Below are 21,608 nucleotides of genomic sequence, written 5' to 3'. Positions count from 1 at the left end.
GAAATAAACGACGAGCGAAAAACAACATTGTGTATGTTTGTTCCTGATTAGCAATTGGACCATCCTTTATGTACATCCATATTACCCATGAGTGAGTACCCTATCGCCCATTGTTCCCACACGCATACATACACACAATGAATTGGGCCATGTTCTTAATGCGCACACACCTTAAAAAGGAGAACCCCGATATGGCGGGTGCCTTTGTCCTTTTCAAGTTCCTCCTTCCCTTCCCCACACGCACCCACACACAATTACAGCAGCCATGAGCAACATTGCAGTCAACGAAGAGTGGATCAAGACAAACGACGGCTACGACCTCTTTACAAAGACATGGAAGCCCGAGGGAGAACCCATTGCCCAACTTGTGTATGTACGCCATTGCTCATTTGCTTGTTACTTTTTTCCCCCCTCACAAAGCTTATTTTTTCCGGTTGCAGTATGGTTCATGGCTTTGGTGAACACATCAACCGATACGATCGCATGTTTACATTGTTTGCCGAGAATGGAATTCAATGCTATGGATATGATCAACGTGGATTTGGTCAAAGTGGCAAGAAGGCTCAAGACTATGGCAATCTCCATGGGTACGTAGTAGTAGTAGTAGTAGTAGTCATTGGCTGCATGATTTATGTGTGTGTGTGTTTATTCATGCATGTTTGAAACATTTAGATACGACACTGCCCTGAACGATATCAATGCTGCCATCCTTCGCGTCAAAAGCTCGTTGCCTCTTATTCTTATGGGTCATAGTATGGTAAGTGTTTTTTTTCATCCATGGGATCGTTTTGTGTGTGCGGAGCGTGGAAAGAGGGAGGGAGCGTATCTTCACGTGAAATACTAAACCGTGAGTATACGTACGATAGGGTGGTGGCATGCTGTTGAACTACCTTGCTAGAGGAGACAAGTATGAAGGTGTCAGCCATATTACAACGGCCATTTGCTCGGCTCCTTTGGTGACTCTTTCTTTGCCTATCTCTCCTTTGCGGTATTATCCTTTGTTGGCCGCATCCAAAATCGTACCAAGTTTTGTCATTCAGGCGGGCCTTGACGCTAAAACGATCAGTCACGATGAACAAGAGATAAAGGTGTATGCAGAAGACCCATTGATTCATGACTATGCCACATTGGCCACAGGTAAATAGAGGAGGAGAAGCGGTAAAGATTGAGCTATATGATTGAAATTCATGTGATTATAGTACGTGGGTTCTTGGATGCTGGCAAGGATCTCTTCAAGTTGGCGCCAAAGATTCACAAGATCCCTATTTTGTATTCTCACGGAGATGTTGATCCAGTCAATGATTTCAAGGGCACTGAAAAGGTGCATAAGCTCAGTGAGAACGATGCATCCGAGCTTAAATGCTGGAAGGGTTTATTCCATGAATGTATGTATATCAGCCCAAGCATGTATACAATGACTAACTAGTGGTATTAGTGCACAATGAAACCAAGGACGAGCGTGACCAAGTTATGAACTACTATCTACAGTGGATCAAATCACACGTCAACCAACAATAATATGTAGTACCGTAATCAGATACCTATGAGTAATAAATAACACCTATTGTGCTATTGGTCACGATGATATAATTATGTTGAGTGAATAGGATGGTCGAGGATGCTACTGCTGCCAGGGAAATGTTGTCAAGATGAGCAGCTATCGGAGCTAAGATTATCAATCTCGATAACAGCTATCATTTGACACAAGTCAATGGCGTGATGAAGAATGACAATATGACTCGTCGTCGTATGGAGTAAACAAGAAAAAAGTGTACGAGTGGAAAGGGCTATACGTGTTGTCAAATAGGCTATGAATCGCGATTTATTTATACTCGGCAATACATTCACCCATACGCCGATAATCAATGATAATGAAAGAGATAACTTTGTCATGAGAGGAAATAGGATGATGACGATGATGATGAATTATGATTTCTGTAAAGGGTGTCATTGTGATCACAGATATTGACATGTGGGCCCTTTCAACGTGAACTGCAGCAGTATATTTGCAACGCCGGACTTAAGTTTCTGTGCACCTTCAACCTGCATTTGTTTGTTCTCTTGCATACACACACACTTGTATATATATCCACTCCCTGTCCTCGTTTTGTAGCGATCGTCATGGCTTCCAGCAGTGCGGCGGGCCCTTCGCATTCGCAAACCATTGCGCCTCACACAGAGTTTTTCCCTGACATTGCACTCGTGCTTCCCAACAAAGGGAGCATGGCTCGCGATATGGTAAGCACAATCAGCTCCTTCATTCCACGCATACCTCGATCTATGTACCAGATGAGCTCATGGGTTGTTCTTACTTTTTAGTTGGCCAACGAACGCAACTTTTTGACCTTTTTCAAGTTATCTTGTACGCTTACAGTGCTTGGTAAGTGGATATCATAGAAAATAGACCCAAAGTTCTATACAATTGATAATGGAAATATCGCTGTAGGTTTCACCATCTTGCTCAAGTTTCGATTTCCTAGTGGGGGTAGTACCGACGACGATGACGGAGATTGGGCCGACAACTCAGTTACGGAGCCCATCGGTTACTGCTTTGTAGCCATTGGATTGACATGTTTGTTCGTGGGAGTGCGCAAGTACTTTATGACCCAGCTTCAATTGGCCAAGCAAGTCAGCTTTCTACCACAAGGAAAGATCGCATTCGGTGCTGTCATCACTATCTTTTTCCTCGCATGTATTGTTATGGTCCTCGCTTCCCTCAATTCCGATCTCTTTGTTTCACCAAACAAGTAACCTCCACCCCATTGTATTTACTATACCCCCCCCCAACCCAACCTTTGTGTTCTTTGCCTATATTCAATATTCCTCTTTTGTGTTTTCTCTTATCTTTACTGTACAAAAATATCATCAATGATAGATAACTAAATAAGTGGAAGAAACAAAGCGGTATCATGTCTCTATACATAAACGTGCTAGAATTCAAACTCGCCACGGAAATTGTTAATATCGTATCCAGCCTTGGCTTGAGATGCAAGATCGTCTCGGCCCTGAAAAATAATATACATCATGAGTGATATGACATTCCTTTGATAAAGCATTCCCTATTTACCATCATGACAAATGTCTTGCGAAGCATTTCCCAAAGGTTATTGGATACATTGACACCTTCTTCTGATCCGCCTTGGCGTTTGTGCATAGATAGACCCGTCAGGATATGTTCAGCAGCCTCCTTGTAACAACCAATGTTGATGCAGCTCACACCGAGATTGTATCTTGCACGTACAAATGAGGGATGTAGCTCGAGGGCCTTGTGGTATGCGTCAATTGCTTCCTCTGATCGACCACTGTTAGCCAATGTGGCGCCCAATCGATTCCACAAGAGATAATCCTAATGTCCATGTATATAAGTATCAAATCCAAACATGTATTATCATGCTTAAAACTTACATCAGGTCGTCCCTTGAGAGCAGCAAAGAAACAATCAACAGCCTTCTCGAGATCACCGCTACCATAAAACAAGACACCCAAGCCGACTTGGACATCAGGATCCATCTGAGTACCTTCAGGAGCTTGTCGTGCAGCTGTCAAGAAGAGATCTGTGACACGGTTGTGTAACTCAAAAGGTGTTGCTGGAGCAGGCATTGGATCGCTGACAAGTTCTGGATACTTTGCTGCCATCCATCGTTCCAAAGTTTGATAAGCGGCATGATCATAAGACTCGTTCATATAGCTGACAGCAAGCGACATCATGGCGGAGAAGTTTCTTTCATCGACTTGGACGGCTTTCTCAAGGGCACGAATAGCAGGTTCTTCCTTTTCATTTTGTGCTTGTACATTACCAAGATGCATCCAAGCTTCGGAATTGCTGGGATCCTTTTGCACCACCGCTTCAAATGCCAATGCAATTTCACTCAAACTGCCACCTTCATTCATCATGCGCAAGCCTTCTTGCATTGGATTCGCGTGAGTCATGAATGGATTGTTGGTTTCAAAGACATATTCACCGAGATCAGGCTTGTAAATGCTTGGATCACGTGTAAGGTTGTTGAACTCTTCCTCCCAATTGTCATCTTCATTGGCCATTTGGTCACGGATATCTTGCCACACATTCTCAAATTGTTCAAACATGGCAGGATCTTGAGCAGCAGCAGCCTCCTCGACCTTTTTGGCAATCTCCTCATCCGTCTCGGTGGGTTTGGCGTCAAATGCAGCAAACTGATCCTCCCAAGTAGCATTACCATGAAGCTCAACAGCACGTCCCTTGCCTTTATCTTGTTGCATAGCAAAGTCATTTGCCCAATCAAAGTGCCTCTCGAAGGCTTGTTCAAACTCGGCACGTTGTTGTGGGTTCATATGAGCAGCTTCAGGATGATTCATGAATTCTTCACGCCATACTACATATCCACTTGTGAGCCCATTGCATTGTTGTTGCTATCTTTTTTATCTTACCTGATGCATTCATGGATGGACCAGCAGCTGCACGACTTTCATGAAATGCTTTCTCCATAGCAGCTTCTTCATCAGGAGTGATTTCCCATAAGCGGGGTCCCTGTTGTTGGAATTCGGAAGCCCATCCACCAGGTGCTGGTGCTCCTGTACGTACAGCATCCAACTCTCGTTGCAGTTCCGAAAATTCAAATGCTCGATTGCCACCCATTGCCATGCCAGGTCCAACAGGTCGTTGATGTTGCTCTTGACCAAAGAATTCATTCACCATATTATCATCTTGACGGAAGCCTTGACGAGCTGAACGAATCTATACAAAGGGTCCCTCCCCCAACAATAAATAACCCATCCTTGTGTGCTCTCGCTCTCTCTCTCTTCCACCCCAACAAGTCCTGTTGATGTATTTAAACTTACAGTGGATGGTCCTGCTGAACCTTGTGCTGGGCCACCAAAACGATCCTAAAGTCTTCACCGTTAGTCATGTGGAATTTGAGCAACCCCCCTACCCCCAACCACTCTTCATTACCTGCTGCAAAGAGCGATCCTGGCCAAATTGCTTGAGCATTTGAGTCATAGGGTTGGCACCAGCCGAGCAGCTTGCATCTCCACCAGCAAATGACATTGTTTTCCAAAGTATATGTGAAAAGAGAAAGAGAGAGGTGAATAAGCGGGGATTCAGAGTGTACTTTCTAGTTAGGTTTGTCAGCGTGTCCGATTAAGGTAGTCTACATTTGGCGGGTGAATAGCTTCTCTCTCATTGGATTTCGCATGACATAAGATACATTCATGGGGTAAAATGTGAATGATAAAACACATGCATGTGGGTATCATGCATCAACACTTTCCAATATCCTATGCTATAGCTCTCTTCTTTATGTTGCTCAACATGGTTGCCAAGTCAAACTTATATGGGCTGATTGCCATGGATATAGCGGAGGGTGATTGTCATCTTTTGACTGGATCATTTTTCAAATATACCGTATCTGCCCCGCACCCAACAATCTTGTCACTCACACACCTTTATGGATACCACTTCTCATATACACATCATGTATCACATACACGCACACACACACACTTTTATATAAACAACAACTTTGCACCCATTTGGGGCGTACCGGTTGTATTACTAATGCTACTGGGATTCACCAATGCCCAATGCCTATGTTGCACAATAAATGTCACATGCACCTGAGAGAGTGAGAGAGAGCAAAGTTAAAAGACCCACTCACAGGCACTCGGGCATTTTTACCCCGCATATCATCAACATGAGATGCCACCGTTAGACTACTGTATCCCCATGCAAGATTGACTTGTTCATGCGTACCACGTACAAACATACATCCCCAGATCAAGAGTGGCTAACTCCTCCTTACCCCCTGTAACAAAGCCATGTATGGCTCCCGTGTCATCTTGTTGGCTGCATGAACAATAACAGACCCTTGACATATGATTTAAAGCCATCCCATTCCCATATACGTTACAACTCCCTTCTACATTTATCTTTTTTCAACTTACACGCTATGGAATTTATCAAAAGAAAAATGTCGTCGGATATGAACAAAGAAAACATGGATCCTGGAGGAGGAGGACAAGAGTAAGAAGAGGATCGCTGTTGACCTCTTTACATGTACTCACCACACGTTGATGATAATAGCACATTTCAGCCACGGCAACAAAAATTGCAAGAGGACTATGGTCAATCATCTGCTACCGATTTTGATCAAATGCATCAACGACCCCAACGTGCCGTTGTAGGCGATCCAATGCAACAACAAGCACCTATTCATCAAGAACCCCCTTCCAAGGGTGGTGATTTGATGACTCAACAAACCTCGGGTGTGGATAATGAAACAGCTCGAAAGACAGCCATGCATACCAATAACCCATTCGTGGTGAGGGAAAATCAACAAGCTGCCACTGTGCGTTCGGGTATGCCATCGCTTCCCGCTGCTGGTGTTTTTGATTTGGATGCAGCAGGCAACTCTAGCATCATTACTGGTTACGACAATGATCCTCGTAGCTTCAACATGAGAACTGCCAAACAAGTCGCTGCGAACCATAATAAGAGATCTATCAGCGATCAACAAAAGAAGACTACTTCTCCTACGGCTACGACTACTACTTCAAGTAAGCAAGCTGTTCCACCAGGTCGCAAGTCATCCTCTTCAGCATGGACATCATCTTCGGTTACTGGTGGTGCTGCTGTGGCTGCTGCAGCTGCAGCTACTGCTACAGGTGGTGGTATCATGGCCAAGTGTGTCGATTACTTGCGTGGATCACAACAACAAGCTAGCCAAGGTAAATGTTTCAACCAATGTACATATGCATGTGATCATTGACATTGGCACAAATAGATTCAATGGATGAAGGGGATGAAATTGCAAGCCCCTTGAAAGATGGTAGGGATGATCATGTATTATTACAAGAAGCAATACTAATACTTGCTTTACAAAAAAAAAGATGCTGGTGGCATTGGCCAATATGGACCCTTGGAATCCAAAGGTAACATACGTCATTGTATAGACGTGTAGAATGTAGGCTGATGCAACAATTAGATCATCCCGAGTTCACTGAAGATGTGAATGATGTTTGGAAGAACACTGGACCCGGTGCTGCTATTGCACGTGGTGGTAGTGGTGGCAATGTGGGTGGTGAAACCGCACCTGATGTGGGTGATTATGGTCCACTAAATGCACGAGGTATGTAAACGATAATCCAAATGAATACAATGATAGCTCATATACGTGTTTTAAAGACCATCCACAGTTTACTGAAAATGTGGGCGATCCTTGGAAATCCACTGGGCCAGGTGCTGCTATTGCACGTGGACCTGAAGACAACCTCGTAGGCGATCCCAGCAACAAGATGCAAGGTAATGTTTGTATACAGGCTGCTATTTCAATAGCTTTTATTGATCCATTCGATATACCTTAGGTCACCCATTTACTGAAAAGGTGGATGATCCTTGGAAGCAGACCAGCCCTACTGGTGCTGCTCATGCAACCGATTTCCCAAAGTCAAGAATGGCAGCGGGTGGCATTGCTGCTGGTACCCTTGGTACAGGCGTAGGTGCTGCTGGTACATCAGCCTTTGATAATCAATCCGAATCATCGACTCGAGCAATGAAATCCGATGATGGCAACGATATGATTCACGTTTACGATGAAGGTCTATCCAATCATGAGCAATGACGTAAAACCATGTACTCATGCATAAATTTTTGCTACGTAGATGCCCAGCCGCTTATGAAAGAGCCAAGAGAAGACGTCGTTGCAGAGCACTATCAAGAACCCATCACTGGACATCCAGATGACACACAAGGTACTTTTTAAACGTAATTGACTTTTTAGCATGTGCTCAATTGATTGTGCTTAGCATTTGGAGTGGGTACTCATGACCAAGAAAAAGGTAACGCTCATTGTTTGTGTATGCATAGGTGTATTCATTATTGATTTTTTGTGTCACATTAGGCATTCAAAGCACCTCAGGTCAACCACGTGACACCTCGTGGGATAGTAAGTGTCAACAGCTGTATGCTGCATGATTTGCATTAATGTTGATATCTTTTTCTGATCCACATGCAGGCATTAACAAGGGTAAAACCTATGCTGCTGCTGCAGGTGGTGGTGCTGCAGGAGCTGGAATTGGTGCTATGGCTGCCGAAGCTGCTCGTAAGCGTCATCAACAAGATGAAGAAGGTAAGTTGTTGTTTTTTATTGTTGCTTTAAACGAAAAAAGAAAAAGCTCACGAGTACTTTTAAAAGATGATTGGTCAAAGCAACAATCAGGCCCACAAAAGCGCCGTAGTACTGATCAAGGTGCCACTACTTCTTCTACCGGCTATGATAAGGCATATAGCAAAGGAGGTCCTGGTATTGGTGCTGTGCCAATGCCTTCTGGTGCTGGTGGTGCTGAGACACAAAAGCAGCAAGCACGTTACTTTACACCATCAGAGGGTACACAACCTGACACCAAGCCTATGAGACATGATCGACGACTTTCGCTTGAAGAGCAAACCCACGTTGCATGTACAGCTGGCGGTCTTGGTAGCAACGTTGATCAATCGGCTAATGGTACCACCGCTGCCAAGCAACCACCTGGTAGCCATATCGATTCCAGCAAAAAGATGGCTTCTGGTGCTGCTATGGGTGCTGGTGCTGGTGCTGCTACAGGTGCTGCTGGTGGTGCTGCTATTGGTGCCACAAACATTGGCCAAAAGGATATTGAGACTGCATGTAAAAAAGCAGGATTGGGATCCAATGTCGATCAATCTCCTCCAGCAACAAGAGCTCCACAAGCTGGTTCGACACTGAAAAAGACAGCTACTACTACCGGTGCTGCTGGTGCTGCTGGTGCAGGCGCTGGTGCTGGTGCTTACAAATATCAGCGTAAATCAAGCACTGAACAAGAAGAAATTGCCGAAGCTTGTAAAAAAGCAGGTCTTGGTGCCAACGTTGATCAATCAGCTAGTGAACCTATGAAACAACCTCCTGGTAGCACATTGCCAAGCCAACAACAAGGTAAACCATCTACCTCAGCCAAATCCGCTGGTATTGGTGCTGGTGCTGGTGCTGGTGCTGGTGCTGGTGCTGGTGTAGGTGCCGCAATTGGTGCTGCTACTGCAAGTGGTGGTACTAATATGACAAAGGATGCATCAAAGCAAGCTGTGGCTGATTACCAAAAGGAACAAAGTCAACAACAACCAAAGGGAGGATTTACTCAAGACCTTGATGACTCAACCTCAGCTGCTGATCCATATTCGGCTACACGTCAATATCACTCGACACGTGAACCTCTTCATCTTAGTCGAAAGGATGATGATGTTGGCACAGGTGGCACTGGTGATGATGTTTATGATCCCTATGCCAGACAAGGTACCACTGATACAGGAGCAGCAGCTGTTGGTGGTGGAAAGAAGCCAAGCCAAGCCATTGAAACGGGCCGTATTCCTGAAAGAGAAAAGGATCAAACAGCGTATACTCTTGGTGACTCTGCACGTGAACGACAAGAATCCGGTAATGCTGGTACTGCTGTTGCAGAAGGTGCTGCCTTGGGTGGTGCTACAGGCGCTGCTATGGGTGCTGGTACTTCACGTATGGGTCAAAAGCAACGTGATCAGCCTTCTTCAACAGGCGATATTGCAATGCAAGATAATCATCACCCATTGGCAACTGACACCCAACAACAACAAGGCCAAAAGGATCTTGGAAAGGAATCAATGGGCGTAGCTGATACTCAGCCTGCTTCTACTACTGCTGATGACTTGTACAAGCAAAAAAAGCAACAAGCTGGTGGCACTACAACAACCACTACGCAAGACTTTGGCAAACAACAGCAACCACAACAAGTCGAGGACAATGCTCCACAACCACCCCGAAAATCTTCTGATCAAGCAGCTGAAGCACGTCAAGAACAACATGCTCGTTCAGTGCCACAAGTATTGGATGGTGCTGTGGGTGGTATTGATCCTCACAGAGTGGGTAATATGAGTTCAACCAAGGATGCCTATGCCACAACAGGAGGTGGAGGTGCTGCTACTGCCGGTGGTATGGGTGCTGCTATGGACGCAGGAGCCGGTGCCGTAGGAGCTGGTATGGGTTCAGCTGGTCAAGCGGATACTGCTGGTGCTGTTGGAGAAGGAGCTCGTCGTACGAGTGTCCAAGATTATGTCACGGGCATGTTTGACGCTCGTCGTGGATCCATCAAGGTACTAAAAAAGACATCCAAACGATAAAAGTGCATGGGCTAATTAGAATTGTATATGATATAGGAAAAGTTTGGCAAGTTCTTCCACAAGCAAAGTATGCAGCAAGAGGGCAAGGATTTGCAAAATACTGGTAACCAAAAAGTGCAATCATTCATTTCTCAACGACGTCAATCACAAGGTCGTGCTGGTTTGTAAATAATAATGCAGTAGTAGTTTTACAAAAAGGTGTATTTACATGAAATAAAACAAAAGCTTGAACATATGAATCATCAAAGGTATTTGCATTACTATAATGGGGCCCCAGTAAACATGTGTACATAGCCTTGGGATCCTGCCACGCCAGCACAAACCACCATACTATCTTCATCCACCGCAAGACTTGTGACATTACTTGAGGTTTCATACGAGCGAACCATTTCCCCATTTCCCCAGATATCCCAAAGCTTCACTGATGCGTCTCCTCCTCCTGTCAATAGTTGACGTGTGTTGGACATCCAATAGATACCAGCAATGCCCATGTCCGAATTGGGTGCTTCCAATCGACCACTATCAGCTCGCCCTACATTGATTGTTTCATAAATAAAACCGTTTTAGTCATATCTTTTATACTTACGTTGATGCCTTAATCGAAAGACGGGCTCATCTGGTTTTCGTATATCCAAAATTGCTGTTTCATTATCAGGGCTTCCAGATGCTACATAGCGTTCACATGGACTAAATCAAGGATGTGAATACAAAAGAAAAACGTTGAGCATTGCATTCGTCTTACCTCATTCGAACCACGTTTACATCCGTATGGCCTGTTTTTGCCAATATTGCCACTTGAGGAGCACGTATATCATGAATATGAATGTATCCATCACCCATTTGACCATCAATGCCACCATAGTTTGCAGATGCAATAAATTTCCCTAAGATGAGATGATTAGCCAAAGCGACGTGGATGACAAAATGCTACTTTTATCTTACCAGTGGACGACACGTCGATATCACACACTGCTGCTGTCATGCTGGTCAATCTCATAACGCCTTTTCCATTACTTGCATCATAGACTTGTACCTGCAAGCATAAAGTGAGCTTACATGATAATGAACAACCACCAAAACTCCTTACAAATCCTGCAGGCTCCTCAGCACCCGTCAATCCAGTGGCAACGCCTGTGAATAACTTGCCAGCTGAAGGTCCCAATCCAAAGGCTAACGTGTCGATGCTGACTCGGTCTTTTGATTCCATTGGCATCTTGGCTGCCATATCACACACTGTGCCTGAACCCACGTTGCCACCCGATTTTAAACGCCAAATCACGGCTGTTCCATCCGCTGATCCACTGGCAAGGACATGCTCCGATCTATCAGGCAACACTGCAAGTTGATGGATTTGCTTTTCATGGAAAACTAAAATTGATGTCTTAGTTGCCTAATCTCAAGTGATGCAGTAAAATACATACCTAGCGTTGAAAGCAGTTTGCCAGACCTGGCATCCCATACACGTGCTGATTTGTCATGTGATGAAGAATAAATGAATCGTTGATCAACCGATACTCGTACATCTGTCACCGTATGCCACATGTCTAATATATAACAAGATGGTCAGTGAGTCACTGCTCCTTTCAATCACTCGTTTTTCCCATTACATTGTGTGCCATCCGATTGAGCAGTCTCGGTGCGATGAAAAGGTAGTTGTGTGATCTTTTTGGTATCTGCTGACCATAATCTCAAATTCCCTGGCATGTTGTATTCGGGTTGATCATTACACGCTGACGCCACGACCACCTTGAGCCGATCCCTTGATAGAACAAAAAGCGTCAATTACATCCATTGTACACAATGATCCTTATATCCGATCCTGCTTACCCTCGTTGTCGCCTACTACTTTTGATCACTTGAAGAGCAATAGCATCCGCGCTACCATCACCAAAAGAATCATGATAATCGAGCTCTGACCAAAGAACCTTCCTTGCTGAAGCCACACGAAAATGATTGTTGACCTTTGATCCTTCCACCAAATCGAACTGGGATGGCTTTTCAGAACGCCCTGATGCAAAAGAAAATAAGATGAGATTGACTTTCTTGTTTATGTTATGAATTTCATGTTACCTTTTCCCTTTCCAATGATGACAGGATGATTGTAAGGTTGAATCATATCCGCTTCATGATCACACCAATATCGTTTGCAATCTTCAGGACGTCTCCCAGGTAACTGGTCTGCCAAAAGCTGCCAAACCTCTTGTTTTATGTTGTGTATTGGAAGCTTTTTCTTGTTGTAATGATCCACGCCACGCTGTATACGCTGAATTTCCCAAGTCTCAAAGGGCCAATGTAACCAATCCCCTACTTGGAGTTGTGCCCAATCCTCCCACGTGGTATGAGTCCACACTTGCGTAGGTACATAAGGTTTTCTGGGTACGGCTGGAGGTGGACCATTGGTGGAGTTTGTCTTCCGTCGTTTTGATCCATTGCGAACAGATGATGTGGGTTGTACAGATGCGCTGGTAGCATTGGCTTTATCCAACAAAGATTCAAGTGATAAATCATAGGCATCGATATGAGAGAGCATTTCCAATATCCTGTTTTCATCATCCCCATCGTCCTTGAGAGAGATGACTGTAGCAATTGGTCTCGAAGTAAGCTCGTCTAGTGTTGGCATGTTGTTGTTGTTGTTGGTTGTCTCATTGTTATCTTGGATCGATAAGTTGGCGAGAGCACTCCAATCAGGCTGATTATTGTTGTCCATCTCTGATGCATTCAATGCGTACAGCAAATCAATATCCAATGTGGAGGTTGGAGAAGAAGTTGTTGATTCGAAAAGTAATTCAGCCGATGCCACAGAATCATCATCCTCATCTTCATCATGATCATCACTTTGCTCTTCATCCATATCCATGTCATCATCCTCTTGTTGATCAGCTGCTGATGTTGGTAGGTTGTCTGTTGTAGTCCTATTTTCCTCTTGCTTAGGTTGTAATAAAGGCGTCGTGGTCAATTCTGCCGCTGTTTGCTCTTCTTGCTTGATGGCGTTGTATTGAGGTTCCTGGTTCATACGCGTATCTGGTATCTCGGCTGATGGCGGTCGTGTATCAGTGATAGGAGTAGCGCTTAGGTTGTCACGTAGAGAATCCTCGGCCTTATCGACACTAACATTCCTTGAGCTTTGGCCGTCATTGTAAAGTTCTTCTGAAGATGTTGTTTCCAGGTCCATGGGGGATGACGATGATGATGCTGATGCTGATGCTGATGAGTTTTGATCCACTGAAAGTGTCGTTTCATATAATGTTGCTATGGATGGAGTTGATGATGATGGTGTCGTTGATGATGGTGTCGTTGTAGATGATAAATTCTGTTGGGTCGCTGTAGATTGATCTTGTCGCTGTCCCTTTGTTTGTTCAGCAGTAGGTGCTTCCTGTGGTTTTGTTTGCTGCTCTTCCTCATCGTCGTCAATGGTGATGGCTGCACTTCGTCGTTGTGTATCTGAAGCTGGTGAAGGTGATACTGTCAAAATATCCACATCATCTTCCTCGTCGTCAAGATTGATTGCATCCTGCATGGACTTCCCCTTTGGACGTGATCTTTTGTTGTTCCTTATCATAGCACCCTCTTCGTCGCTGCTGATAACAATAAGATCATCATCGTTACTCTTCTTGGTCGCTGGTCTCTGTGGAGGAAGTTGCGATGCTGGTGGTTGTGGTTGTGGTGGCATGTAAAAGGCAACTGGAAATCGAGCCGGTAGTGATGGGTTGGCGTGAGCATTGGGTGGTGGTATAGGGAAGGGCATAGCCGTGGTGTTGAAAACAGTCTCCAATGGACGCGAGGATGTTGTTACGGGTGGAGGAGCACGTGTGGATGTTGTTCTTGCAGGTGGTGGCATGGTATAAGGAATGAACCTGATCGGTGAAGCTTCCAATGAATCAAGAGCATCGGCTGACAGGTGTGATTGGGTCGCGTCGTTCGGGGCAATCCGCCTCGGCTTTCGATCCATATGACAAGAATGTCGTGGTTGCTATTATTGCTGTGTATGTGTACTTGAAAGGAAGAAGAATTCGGACAACACACGCGCCGCTCCTGCGACTCGGCAACAATCAATCAATCAATCAATCACACACAACCAGCTAGAACAAGAAGGTTGATGAATCCCCCACTACCACCAACGCCACCCATTTCTTTGTCCAATAAATTAAGGATCAAGCCCATGATGGGTTTGCTCAGCCAATTACTCCAATACAAAGAAACAGGGACAAGCTCATGGTATTGATCACGATGATTGGAGTAGGAAACCACCATCACCATCATTAATGACCATGAATGATCCCCCGACATTTAGGGTCATTGTCAGTTTACCAACCTTTTCACTTTCCTTTTTCACAGCTAGTTCACGCATGGAGTAATTGTCAAGGAGCGTGCAAATTGACAACATTAGAAATTTCTGAGGATCAAAGACATACAAGGCAAGTCTTGATTAAGCTGCAGCCAATGCACACCCTTCCTGTTTATTGTTATGGCGTCATGAGGAATGTTTGGACCCTGTTGGTACTGACACACGCACACTATTTCTTGGTATTCACAACCGTTCCAACCCAATCAAGCAAAAATGAATGATATCCGTTTGTCATGTGTGGAAAATGTATTCAAGGGGGGTGTGGGTGAAAAAGATGCGCATGTGTGATATGTGTGTGTGCAATGAAGAGAATGTGAGTGAGTGTGGCTACTACAAAATATATACAAGCATCAAGCAAATGTGGGTGTGTGGGTGTATAAATGGCTTGAAACCAGCATCCAATGCTGCTACTGCTACTACGTGCTACTACTACTACTACTACTACTTTGGTTTTCTCTTAATGATGGCATAGATGGGGATATATAATGGGCATTGATACCGCGTGCGCACGACGACTAGAATTCGTAGAGCATAAAATGTTGGCGTCTGATATGACGATAAAATGGATCGATGATGAAAAAATGTGGGTGAATGAGCGACAAATGAGATAATGAAGGGAGTGCTTTTTCTTCTTTCGATGTTGTTGTTCGACCGGCGAGCGAGAATAATTGAAAGTGAGCGACAAGGTATGTACACAACGCAAGTGTAAAAAGTGATGAATGCAATGCTTGGGTTTGTGTGTTGGTGTTTTATCAACGTCGACTTCATGCGTAAAGTGGGCAATCGGACGACATGTGCTTGGTAGAGCCGCACAAGTAACAAATCTTGTTGTGTGCCATATTGTCAACACTGCCTACTGATGACGAAATGGCATTGCTAGTGCGGCGGCAAGGTGCTGCAGTAGCCTGTTGCTTCTTGTTCATGTGATGTTCGCAAGTCATAATGGTATTTGTGTGTGTGTGTGTCGTATCGTAAATGTGTGTATGTGTGTGTGTGTCTCTTTTGTGCGTAAATTTTCGTTCTCGTTTGTTGGCGTATAAAAGAAAAGGCAACTGGGTTGTCGGATAGATGCCTTAAGACAATAAAGTATAAAGAAAAAGAAAAGAAGCGTACAATTGGCAGGTATATGCGTAGAGAGAAAGAAAGAGAATAATTGGCAAGGAGGGCTGTTCTTATATACGAGTGGGAGAGAGTGTGATGGAAAGGGAGCCCAAAGCGGGTATACAAAAAAGTCACCGAAAAGGCGAGCAAAGGGCTGGGCGGTGTAACAGAACCACCATCAAAAGGCAATTGATTTCTCAAGTGGTCGAGATCGACAAATCACCTTAATATACACACACGTGGAGTATGTCATGCTCGCTGTGTCACACATGATATCTCAAACCTGTCCATTCACTAGAACAACCTACCCCCCAGTAGGCGTTCGAGAATGCGGGTCTTTGACAGCCTTAGCACGGACCAGGACCTCATTGGTAAATAATCTCAGTGAGACATCAGCCCATCTCATACGCCCTGCCAATTGAAACATCATTTCGCGTGAAATTACATATGTGTAAAAGAAAACGGGAGTTGTAGGGCGTTGTTGTATGACCCATTGGAATGGATTAACCTCTCCCCTCTTTTGTACCAGGATTATGAGTGCCGCGTATTGTGCTTCTCTTTCCTCCCCCACCATTTACAATGTCCCCATTTACACGCTCAGCAAATATGCCAGCAATAATATGGCCCATTGTTGTGTCGCCATTCATTGCGTTACACGCTGATTGTGTCTTTATGTTTCCATGTGATACCAACGTTGGGACCGAGCCTAATTGCGGCGCAATACCAACCAACACGCTTACAGCCTTGTTACCTTGTTGTTGTCGTTGTGTACCTTTTTACCACAGCCACGCTTTCAATCCCTCTTGACGATGGCTCATTGTTGTTCTTCAGCCACATGGTATCGTGAAGACGAGTGTAAAGGGGGGCTTGGTTGTAGTTGGGTGATGTTGTTGTTATTGGCAAGGATGTTGTCGTCGTGTGTCTGTGCTTTTTTTCTGATGCAGCTTCTTTTGAAACTTTCATTCGCGTTCGAATTTTTCTCCTCTCCTCCCCCATCAAACCCCCCAATCCAATTGCGGTCCCAAGCCATTGGAAAGCAGTGAAAACGACTTTTTTGTTGCTTTTCAATGAAAAAAGGATCTGCGACTATTGTAGTGAGTGCATCCGATCCGAGCGTAGCAGATGCCAATTGTGTCACCCTCTTCAAATTGGCGTAAATCACATCAAAGCATTCATTCAGGATGATCCTTGATATTTTGAACCAGTTTTTCGTTTCTGCTGATGATGATGGAGGTGTCTCATCTCTTGTCCTTTCTAATCCACATACCCGGTGCATGGAAACTAGGAGAACAAAGAAACCAAAAGATGTCTTTTTGGACATGTGCCAAAGTCAACTGCCCATTTTTGTGTAAATGTTTTTTGTCTACATTAGCACCATTGCCTGCCATGTGATTGTGAACAGACATTTACTAACCCAACCATACTACTACCAGGCGCCAGTAGATCGGGAACCAAAACATGCAAAGAAAAAGGAAAGGAGGCGATTGCTATTGTGCATTATTGCCTCAGCTGATACCCAATGCCAAATAACGTTATAGCCAAATTGTGGAATTTGCTTTTCAATGTGCTGCCTCGTCGTCGGTCTAACCATCGAATTTGTCAACTCAACCTCTGGCACCTTTAACACTTTCATCAACAACTCCTCTTTCTGGCATTGGGGGAAATCCATTGACTTGGCTGTTGTAATAAAGCTTGTCACACGTGGTGCAAATGATATGTTTTTTTTCTTTCTGAATTGTTTCGACACCATCAATATCAGCCCTTCTTTTTCCTTCTGCTAGGAAATTGTAACCCGGCATGTGCACGCGCTGCAATTGCCTAATCCGTAGTTTTCTACTTACATGCAAAGTATGCTATTGGTGTTGCCGATGCATTCCATCAACGCGTCGAGATCTCGCCTTGACACCTTGTTTAAGTGGTCCACATTACCAATGTTTAACAACTTTATTATCACAATACCTAGTTATTAATGTACCATGGCTATCTCACGCTCAAGAGGGTCATCTAAATGCCATGACCGAACCATTTGTAACACCCGTATCAACCCCATCTTCCCGTTTTAAGGGGGGTGAAAGGGCGCCTTCAAGTTGTATCATAATACCATATTGCTGCTTTGCGTGTGGCACTTTTACTATCATGGTGCAAATGTCCCCTTTGTTGGTAAATGATAAATCCTTTTGCCGGCTTCTTCTTGCTGCATAGTCAAAACGAGGGGTCATCTCATGTGACATTGCATACCACAGCTTGAATCATTGCATCTTCGATTATTTCCACGTTGTTCGATGAATAACAAACACGCCTCCAATGCATCACGATGTGAGTCATTTATCATCAGCTGTATCGTTGGTGCACCACAAGGTAAAGAATCGTCCGCTTATAAACATTCCTCAACTTTAACAATGCCATCCCACCACCTTCCATACTGGTCACATCATACCGCTCGAATCGGATTATTCCCGAACCTCCATCTATCATCAGCCGGTCGATCGATGCTCATGCAAGGACATCGGTCAGGCTTACCATCTTAGTCAATTCCTTGTCATCCTCAAGCGTATCGCCCCCTTGTTGCTACCAGCACAGCAACTTCACCCATCTAAGGATGCATTTACAAATGTGCTTCGTGACCATGGAGGAAGCAGCTGATGGCACATTTGCATAGTTCTACTATCCCCACCTAAATGATGGATGTCAGCCGGTCTATGTATCGATCATTTATATGCGAGTGGTTTCATCGTGATGCCTCTATGCGTGATAGATCCAAAATCCTTGCGTTCATAAGGTTTACATGAGAACGTGGGAATGGATGATCTTAGTTGTCAATATGACTATGTATGCTATCATCGAACTTAATGTTTAAGGATGCACTTGAACGTTTCAAACGAGCTATTGAATGAAATAAGAACAAGACAACGATATCCAAAAAGGCCTGTTGTTGACAAGAGCAGCGACGATGTAAAGTCGTGCATAGCATCCCATGTACATACGACCTATATTGTTGCAAAAGGTATCCAATAATAAGCATTCAAGGTGGTCTTATGATAGTAATGGGGATCAATATCGATAACTTATAAAAAGATGTTGCCAATCCGTGTGGTGCTTTATGGTCAAGAAGCTAGGATATATATGTTGATTGATTGATTGATTAAACAGTATCCAACATTTGATTGCTGCTGCTATATATATGCCCATTTCCATCTTGCTATCCTCACTTTATTCTGCTGATGGCAAGCGTGTCGTGAAGACTATGCCATCTTTGGTTTTGCACCTGTTCCACACACCCCCAGAAGTCATCTGTCATTTCAATTATCGTGTAAATGAGCCACGCCAAAGGCTTGGGACCTCGCTTTACCATCATCAACTAAGCCATCCTTTTGTCAATGATAACCAAAGAAAGAAGCGACAAGCATTTATTAATAAATATGGGATGCCATTGACTGATTGCGTGATCATCATTGGCAACATGTTGTAGAATGGGATTGATCATCTGACAAGATCGAGTATTCACAATTCAAGTGGATCGCTTATACAACGGGTTCGATTGCATTAGTGTCAGCGCTGTCAGAACTTTTTTTTAGGAATCAGGCCTGAGATTGTATGTCAAATCACCTCTTTATCCCGCCCTTACTTTTCTACGGCACGTGTTCACAATGTCAGACTACAATTGGGGATCCTCGCGTCGACGTTACGAATGGAAGGACAGCTACGAGATTGGCACCGCCCCACGCGACTTGGAGCTTGAAAAGGATCTCTTTGGTGAAGACAACCATGTCCATTCAGGCATCAACTTTAGCAAGTACGATTCTATCAAGGTCACTGTGTCTGGCGACAATCCTCCACCTGGATTCGACAAAGCAAGTGGTGCTGATCCATATCTTACCTCGCACATGTATATCTAATGTTGAACCTTTCAGTTTGAGAATGCCGATTTGCACCCTGTTATGAAGGAGAACGTTGCCCTATGTCGCTATAGCATTCCAACCCCTGTGCAAGTAAGTATATGCGTTGGGACATCTTTGATCATAATGGATGACATCTTAATGCGTCTTTTTGGCTCGTGTAGCGACACTCTATTTCAGTTGTTACTGCTGGACGTGATCTCATGGCATGTGCACAGACTGGTTCCGGCAAGACTGCTGCATTTTTGGTACCCACTTGTTCACGTCTCTTTGCCAACGCACGAAGCATGATCACGAGAATGCAACCTGGCAGCTATGGCCACTTCAAAGCCCGTCCCTTGGTGTTGATCTTGGCACCTACACGCGAGTTGTGTACACAAATTTTCGATGAATCACGTCGTGTAAGTGATGAGCAATGATGTATAACATAGACAATAGCTAACATGCAATGTGATCAGTTTTGTTATCGGAGTCCTCTTAGACCTTGGTAAGTAGGATGGGAAAGGAATGTGCCATACCAGAAGGCTGATATCGGTGTTGCTATCTAGTGCTGTGTACGGTGGTGCTGGTGTCACTGGTCAATTGCGTGAAATCGAAAAGGGATGCGACGTTTTGATTGCAGCTCCAGGTCGTCTATGCGATTTCATTCAGCGGGGAAAGCTTGATTTGAGCAATGTGCAATATTTGATTCTTGATGAAGCTGATCGTATGTTGGATATGGGTTTCGAGCCTGTTATTCGTGACATTGTGGAACGAAGAGGTAAGCGCGTTCAATAATCAATCAAGATGGTTTATCTGATACATACATCTATGATCTATTAGGCATGAACCGCAACAGACAAACTCTCATGTACAGCGCTACTTTCCCCAAGGAGATTCGTCGCTTGGCTCGTGATTTCTTGAAACCGGATTACTTATTCTTGCGCGTTGGTCGTGTTGGTGGTACTACAACTGATATCACTCAGCGGGTAATTATTATATGGATAGGGATGGCATATTGTATCTCACAATCACGGGTTGTGTATAGGTGATTGAGGTGGATCCTAGGGACAAGCGTGATCAACTCGTCAAGATCCTTATGTCTCAACCCCCATGCCGTACTCTCATCTTTACAGAGACCAAGCGTGATGCTGACACGTAAGTATCTTGAAAGGGAAGAACAAGCATTGGATATTGAGAACCTTATGTTAGATTGGATCAATTCCTTTTCGACAAGAATTTCCCTTGCACATCCATACACGGTGATCGTTCACAAATGGAACGTGAAGATGCTTTGCAAGCATTCAAGTCGGGTGTGTGTCCTATTTTGGTGGCTACTGCTGTGGTTGCTCGTGGTATCGATGTTCGGAATGTGATGCATGTTGTCAACTATGATCTTCCCAAGGTCATTGACGAATACATTCACCGAATTGGTCGTACGGCTCGTGTTGGCAATGCTGGTCTTGCAACATCCTTCTTTACATACAATGACATGGGCATCGCCAAGGATCTTACAAAGGTACTTCAAGAATGCAAACAAGAGATCCCCGAGGTGCTTCGACCCTACATGAGCAGAAACTTGTAAGTTGATTTCAATGGAAAAAAGGGGATAGGATCTAAACAAAGCATTGATATTGTAGACAATTTGATGATGACGATGATGATGATGAATACCATCGACAACGACAAGTTCGAGCTGGTGTCACGCAACAACAACGACAAGCACCTCCACCCTCTATGCAGCAACAACAACGACCTCCTCTAAATAATCAGCCTATTCCACCACCAAATCAAGGATGGACTGGGAATCCTGCACCTGCAGCAGCTCCTCAATGGCAGCAGCAACCTCCACCTCAACAACAGCAACCACCATCTGCTCCTCAGTGGCAACAACAACCACCTCAACAACAGCAACAACCACCTGCATTTCAACAACAACCTGGCTGGGAGCAACCAGCTGCTAATCAATGGCAACAGCATCAACAACCAAGTGGTGGCGGTGGATGGAACCCTGCACAAGAGCCTACGACTGGAGGTGGATGGAACCCCAATCAAACTTGGTAATAGACATGAATTGCTTGACCTTTGCACTATCCCCCACACATCTCTTTTTTTTTCCTTCCGGAACAAAATATACATTCTACTA

General features: G+C 44.4%; 6 protein-coding genes across 6 annotated transcripts; 4 read left to right on the top strand and 2 right to left on the bottom strand.

The window, feature by feature from the left end:
- Window positions 1-265: 265 nt before the first annotated feature.
- Window positions 266-1,518, top strand: O0I10_005351 (uncharacterized protein; the record flags this gene model as incomplete). The annotated part of the gene is made up of 6 exons (XM_058485396.1): window positions 266-369; window positions 441-587; window positions 673-757; window positions 867-1,137; window positions 1,200-1,385; window positions 1,436-1,518. 6 exons carry the CDS (start codon window positions 266-268, stop codon window positions 1,516-1,518), a joined length of 876 nt encoding a protein of 291 aa, XP_058343882.1.
- A 603-nt stretch (window positions 1,519-2,121) lies between these two features.
- Window positions 2,122-2,751, top strand: O0I10_005350 (uncharacterized protein; the record flags this gene model as incomplete). The annotated part of the gene is made up of 3 exons (XM_058485395.1): window positions 2,122-2,238; window positions 2,320-2,380; window positions 2,447-2,751. 3 exons carry the CDS (start codon window positions 2,122-2,124, stop codon window positions 2,749-2,751), a joined length of 483 nt encoding a protein of 160 aa, XP_058343881.1.
- Window positions 2,752-2,930: 179 nt separating this feature from the next.
- O0I10_005349 (uncharacterized protein) lies at window positions 2,931-5,026 on the bottom strand (the record flags this gene model as incomplete). The annotated part of the gene is made up of 6 exons (XM_058485394.1): window positions 2,931-3,005; window positions 3,068-3,346; window positions 3,406-4,352; window positions 4,408-4,714; window positions 4,819-4,863; window positions 4,931-5,026. 6 exons carry the CDS (start codon window positions 5,024-5,026, stop codon window positions 2,931-2,933), a joined length of 1,749 nt encoding a protein of 582 aa, XP_058343880.1.
- A 901-nt stretch (window positions 5,027-5,927) lies between these two features.
- Window positions 5,928-10,309, top strand: O0I10_005348 (uncharacterized protein; the record flags this gene model as incomplete). Its single annotated transcript, XM_058485393.1, has 13 exons — window positions 5,928-6,001; window positions 6,062-6,705; window positions 6,762-6,806; window positions 6,868-6,909; window positions 6,963-7,106; window positions 7,163-7,279; window positions 7,342-7,575; window positions 7,639-7,728; window positions 7,783-7,815; window positions 7,878-7,922; window positions 7,992-8,105; window positions 8,172-10,114; window positions 10,178-10,309. The coding sequence occupies 13 exons, from the start codon at window positions 5,928-5,930 to the stop codon at window positions 10,307-10,309; spliced, it is 3,657 nt and encodes a 1,218-aa protein (XP_058343879.1).
- A 92-nt stretch (window positions 10,310-10,401) lies between these two features.
- Window positions 10,402-14,090, bottom strand: O0I10_005347 (uncharacterized protein; the record flags this gene model as incomplete). The annotated part of the gene is made up of 9 exons (XM_058485392.1): window positions 10,402-10,673; window positions 10,728-10,828; window positions 10,884-11,025; window positions 11,084-11,174; window positions 11,229-11,509; window positions 11,563-11,685; window positions 11,749-11,900; window positions 11,969-12,149; window positions 12,212-14,090. The coding sequence occupies 9 exons, from the start codon at window positions 14,088-14,090 to the stop codon at window positions 10,402-10,404; spliced, it is 3,222 nt and encodes a 1,073-aa protein (XP_058343878.1).
- Window positions 14,091-19,234: 5,144 nt separating this feature from the next.
- On the top strand, window positions 19,235-21,526 carry O0I10_005346 (uncharacterized protein; the record flags this gene model as incomplete). The annotated part of the gene is made up of 9 exons (XM_058485391.1): window positions 19,235-19,438; window positions 19,499-19,576; window positions 19,648-19,884; window positions 19,942-19,970; window positions 20,032-20,243; window positions 20,306-20,451; window positions 20,511-20,620; window positions 20,675-21,043; window positions 21,103-21,526. The coding sequence occupies 9 exons, from the start codon at window positions 19,235-19,237 to the stop codon at window positions 21,524-21,526; spliced, it is 1,809 nt and encodes a 602-aa protein (XP_058343877.1).
- Between the last annotated feature and the right edge of the window lie 82 nt (window positions 21,527-21,608).

The sequence above is a fragment of the Lichtheimia ornata genome (genome assembly GCF_029851405.1).
Source record: "Lichtheimia ornata isolate CBS 291.66 chromosome Unknown scaffold00021, whole genome shotgun sequence".
NCBI classification, from domain to species: Eukaryota; Fungi; Mucoromycota; class Mucoromycetes; order Mucorales; family Lichtheimiaceae; genus Lichtheimia; species Lichtheimia ornata.
The sequence above is the reverse complement of the archived record's forward strand: the minus strand, read 5'-3'. Positions and strand labels throughout refer to the sequence as shown.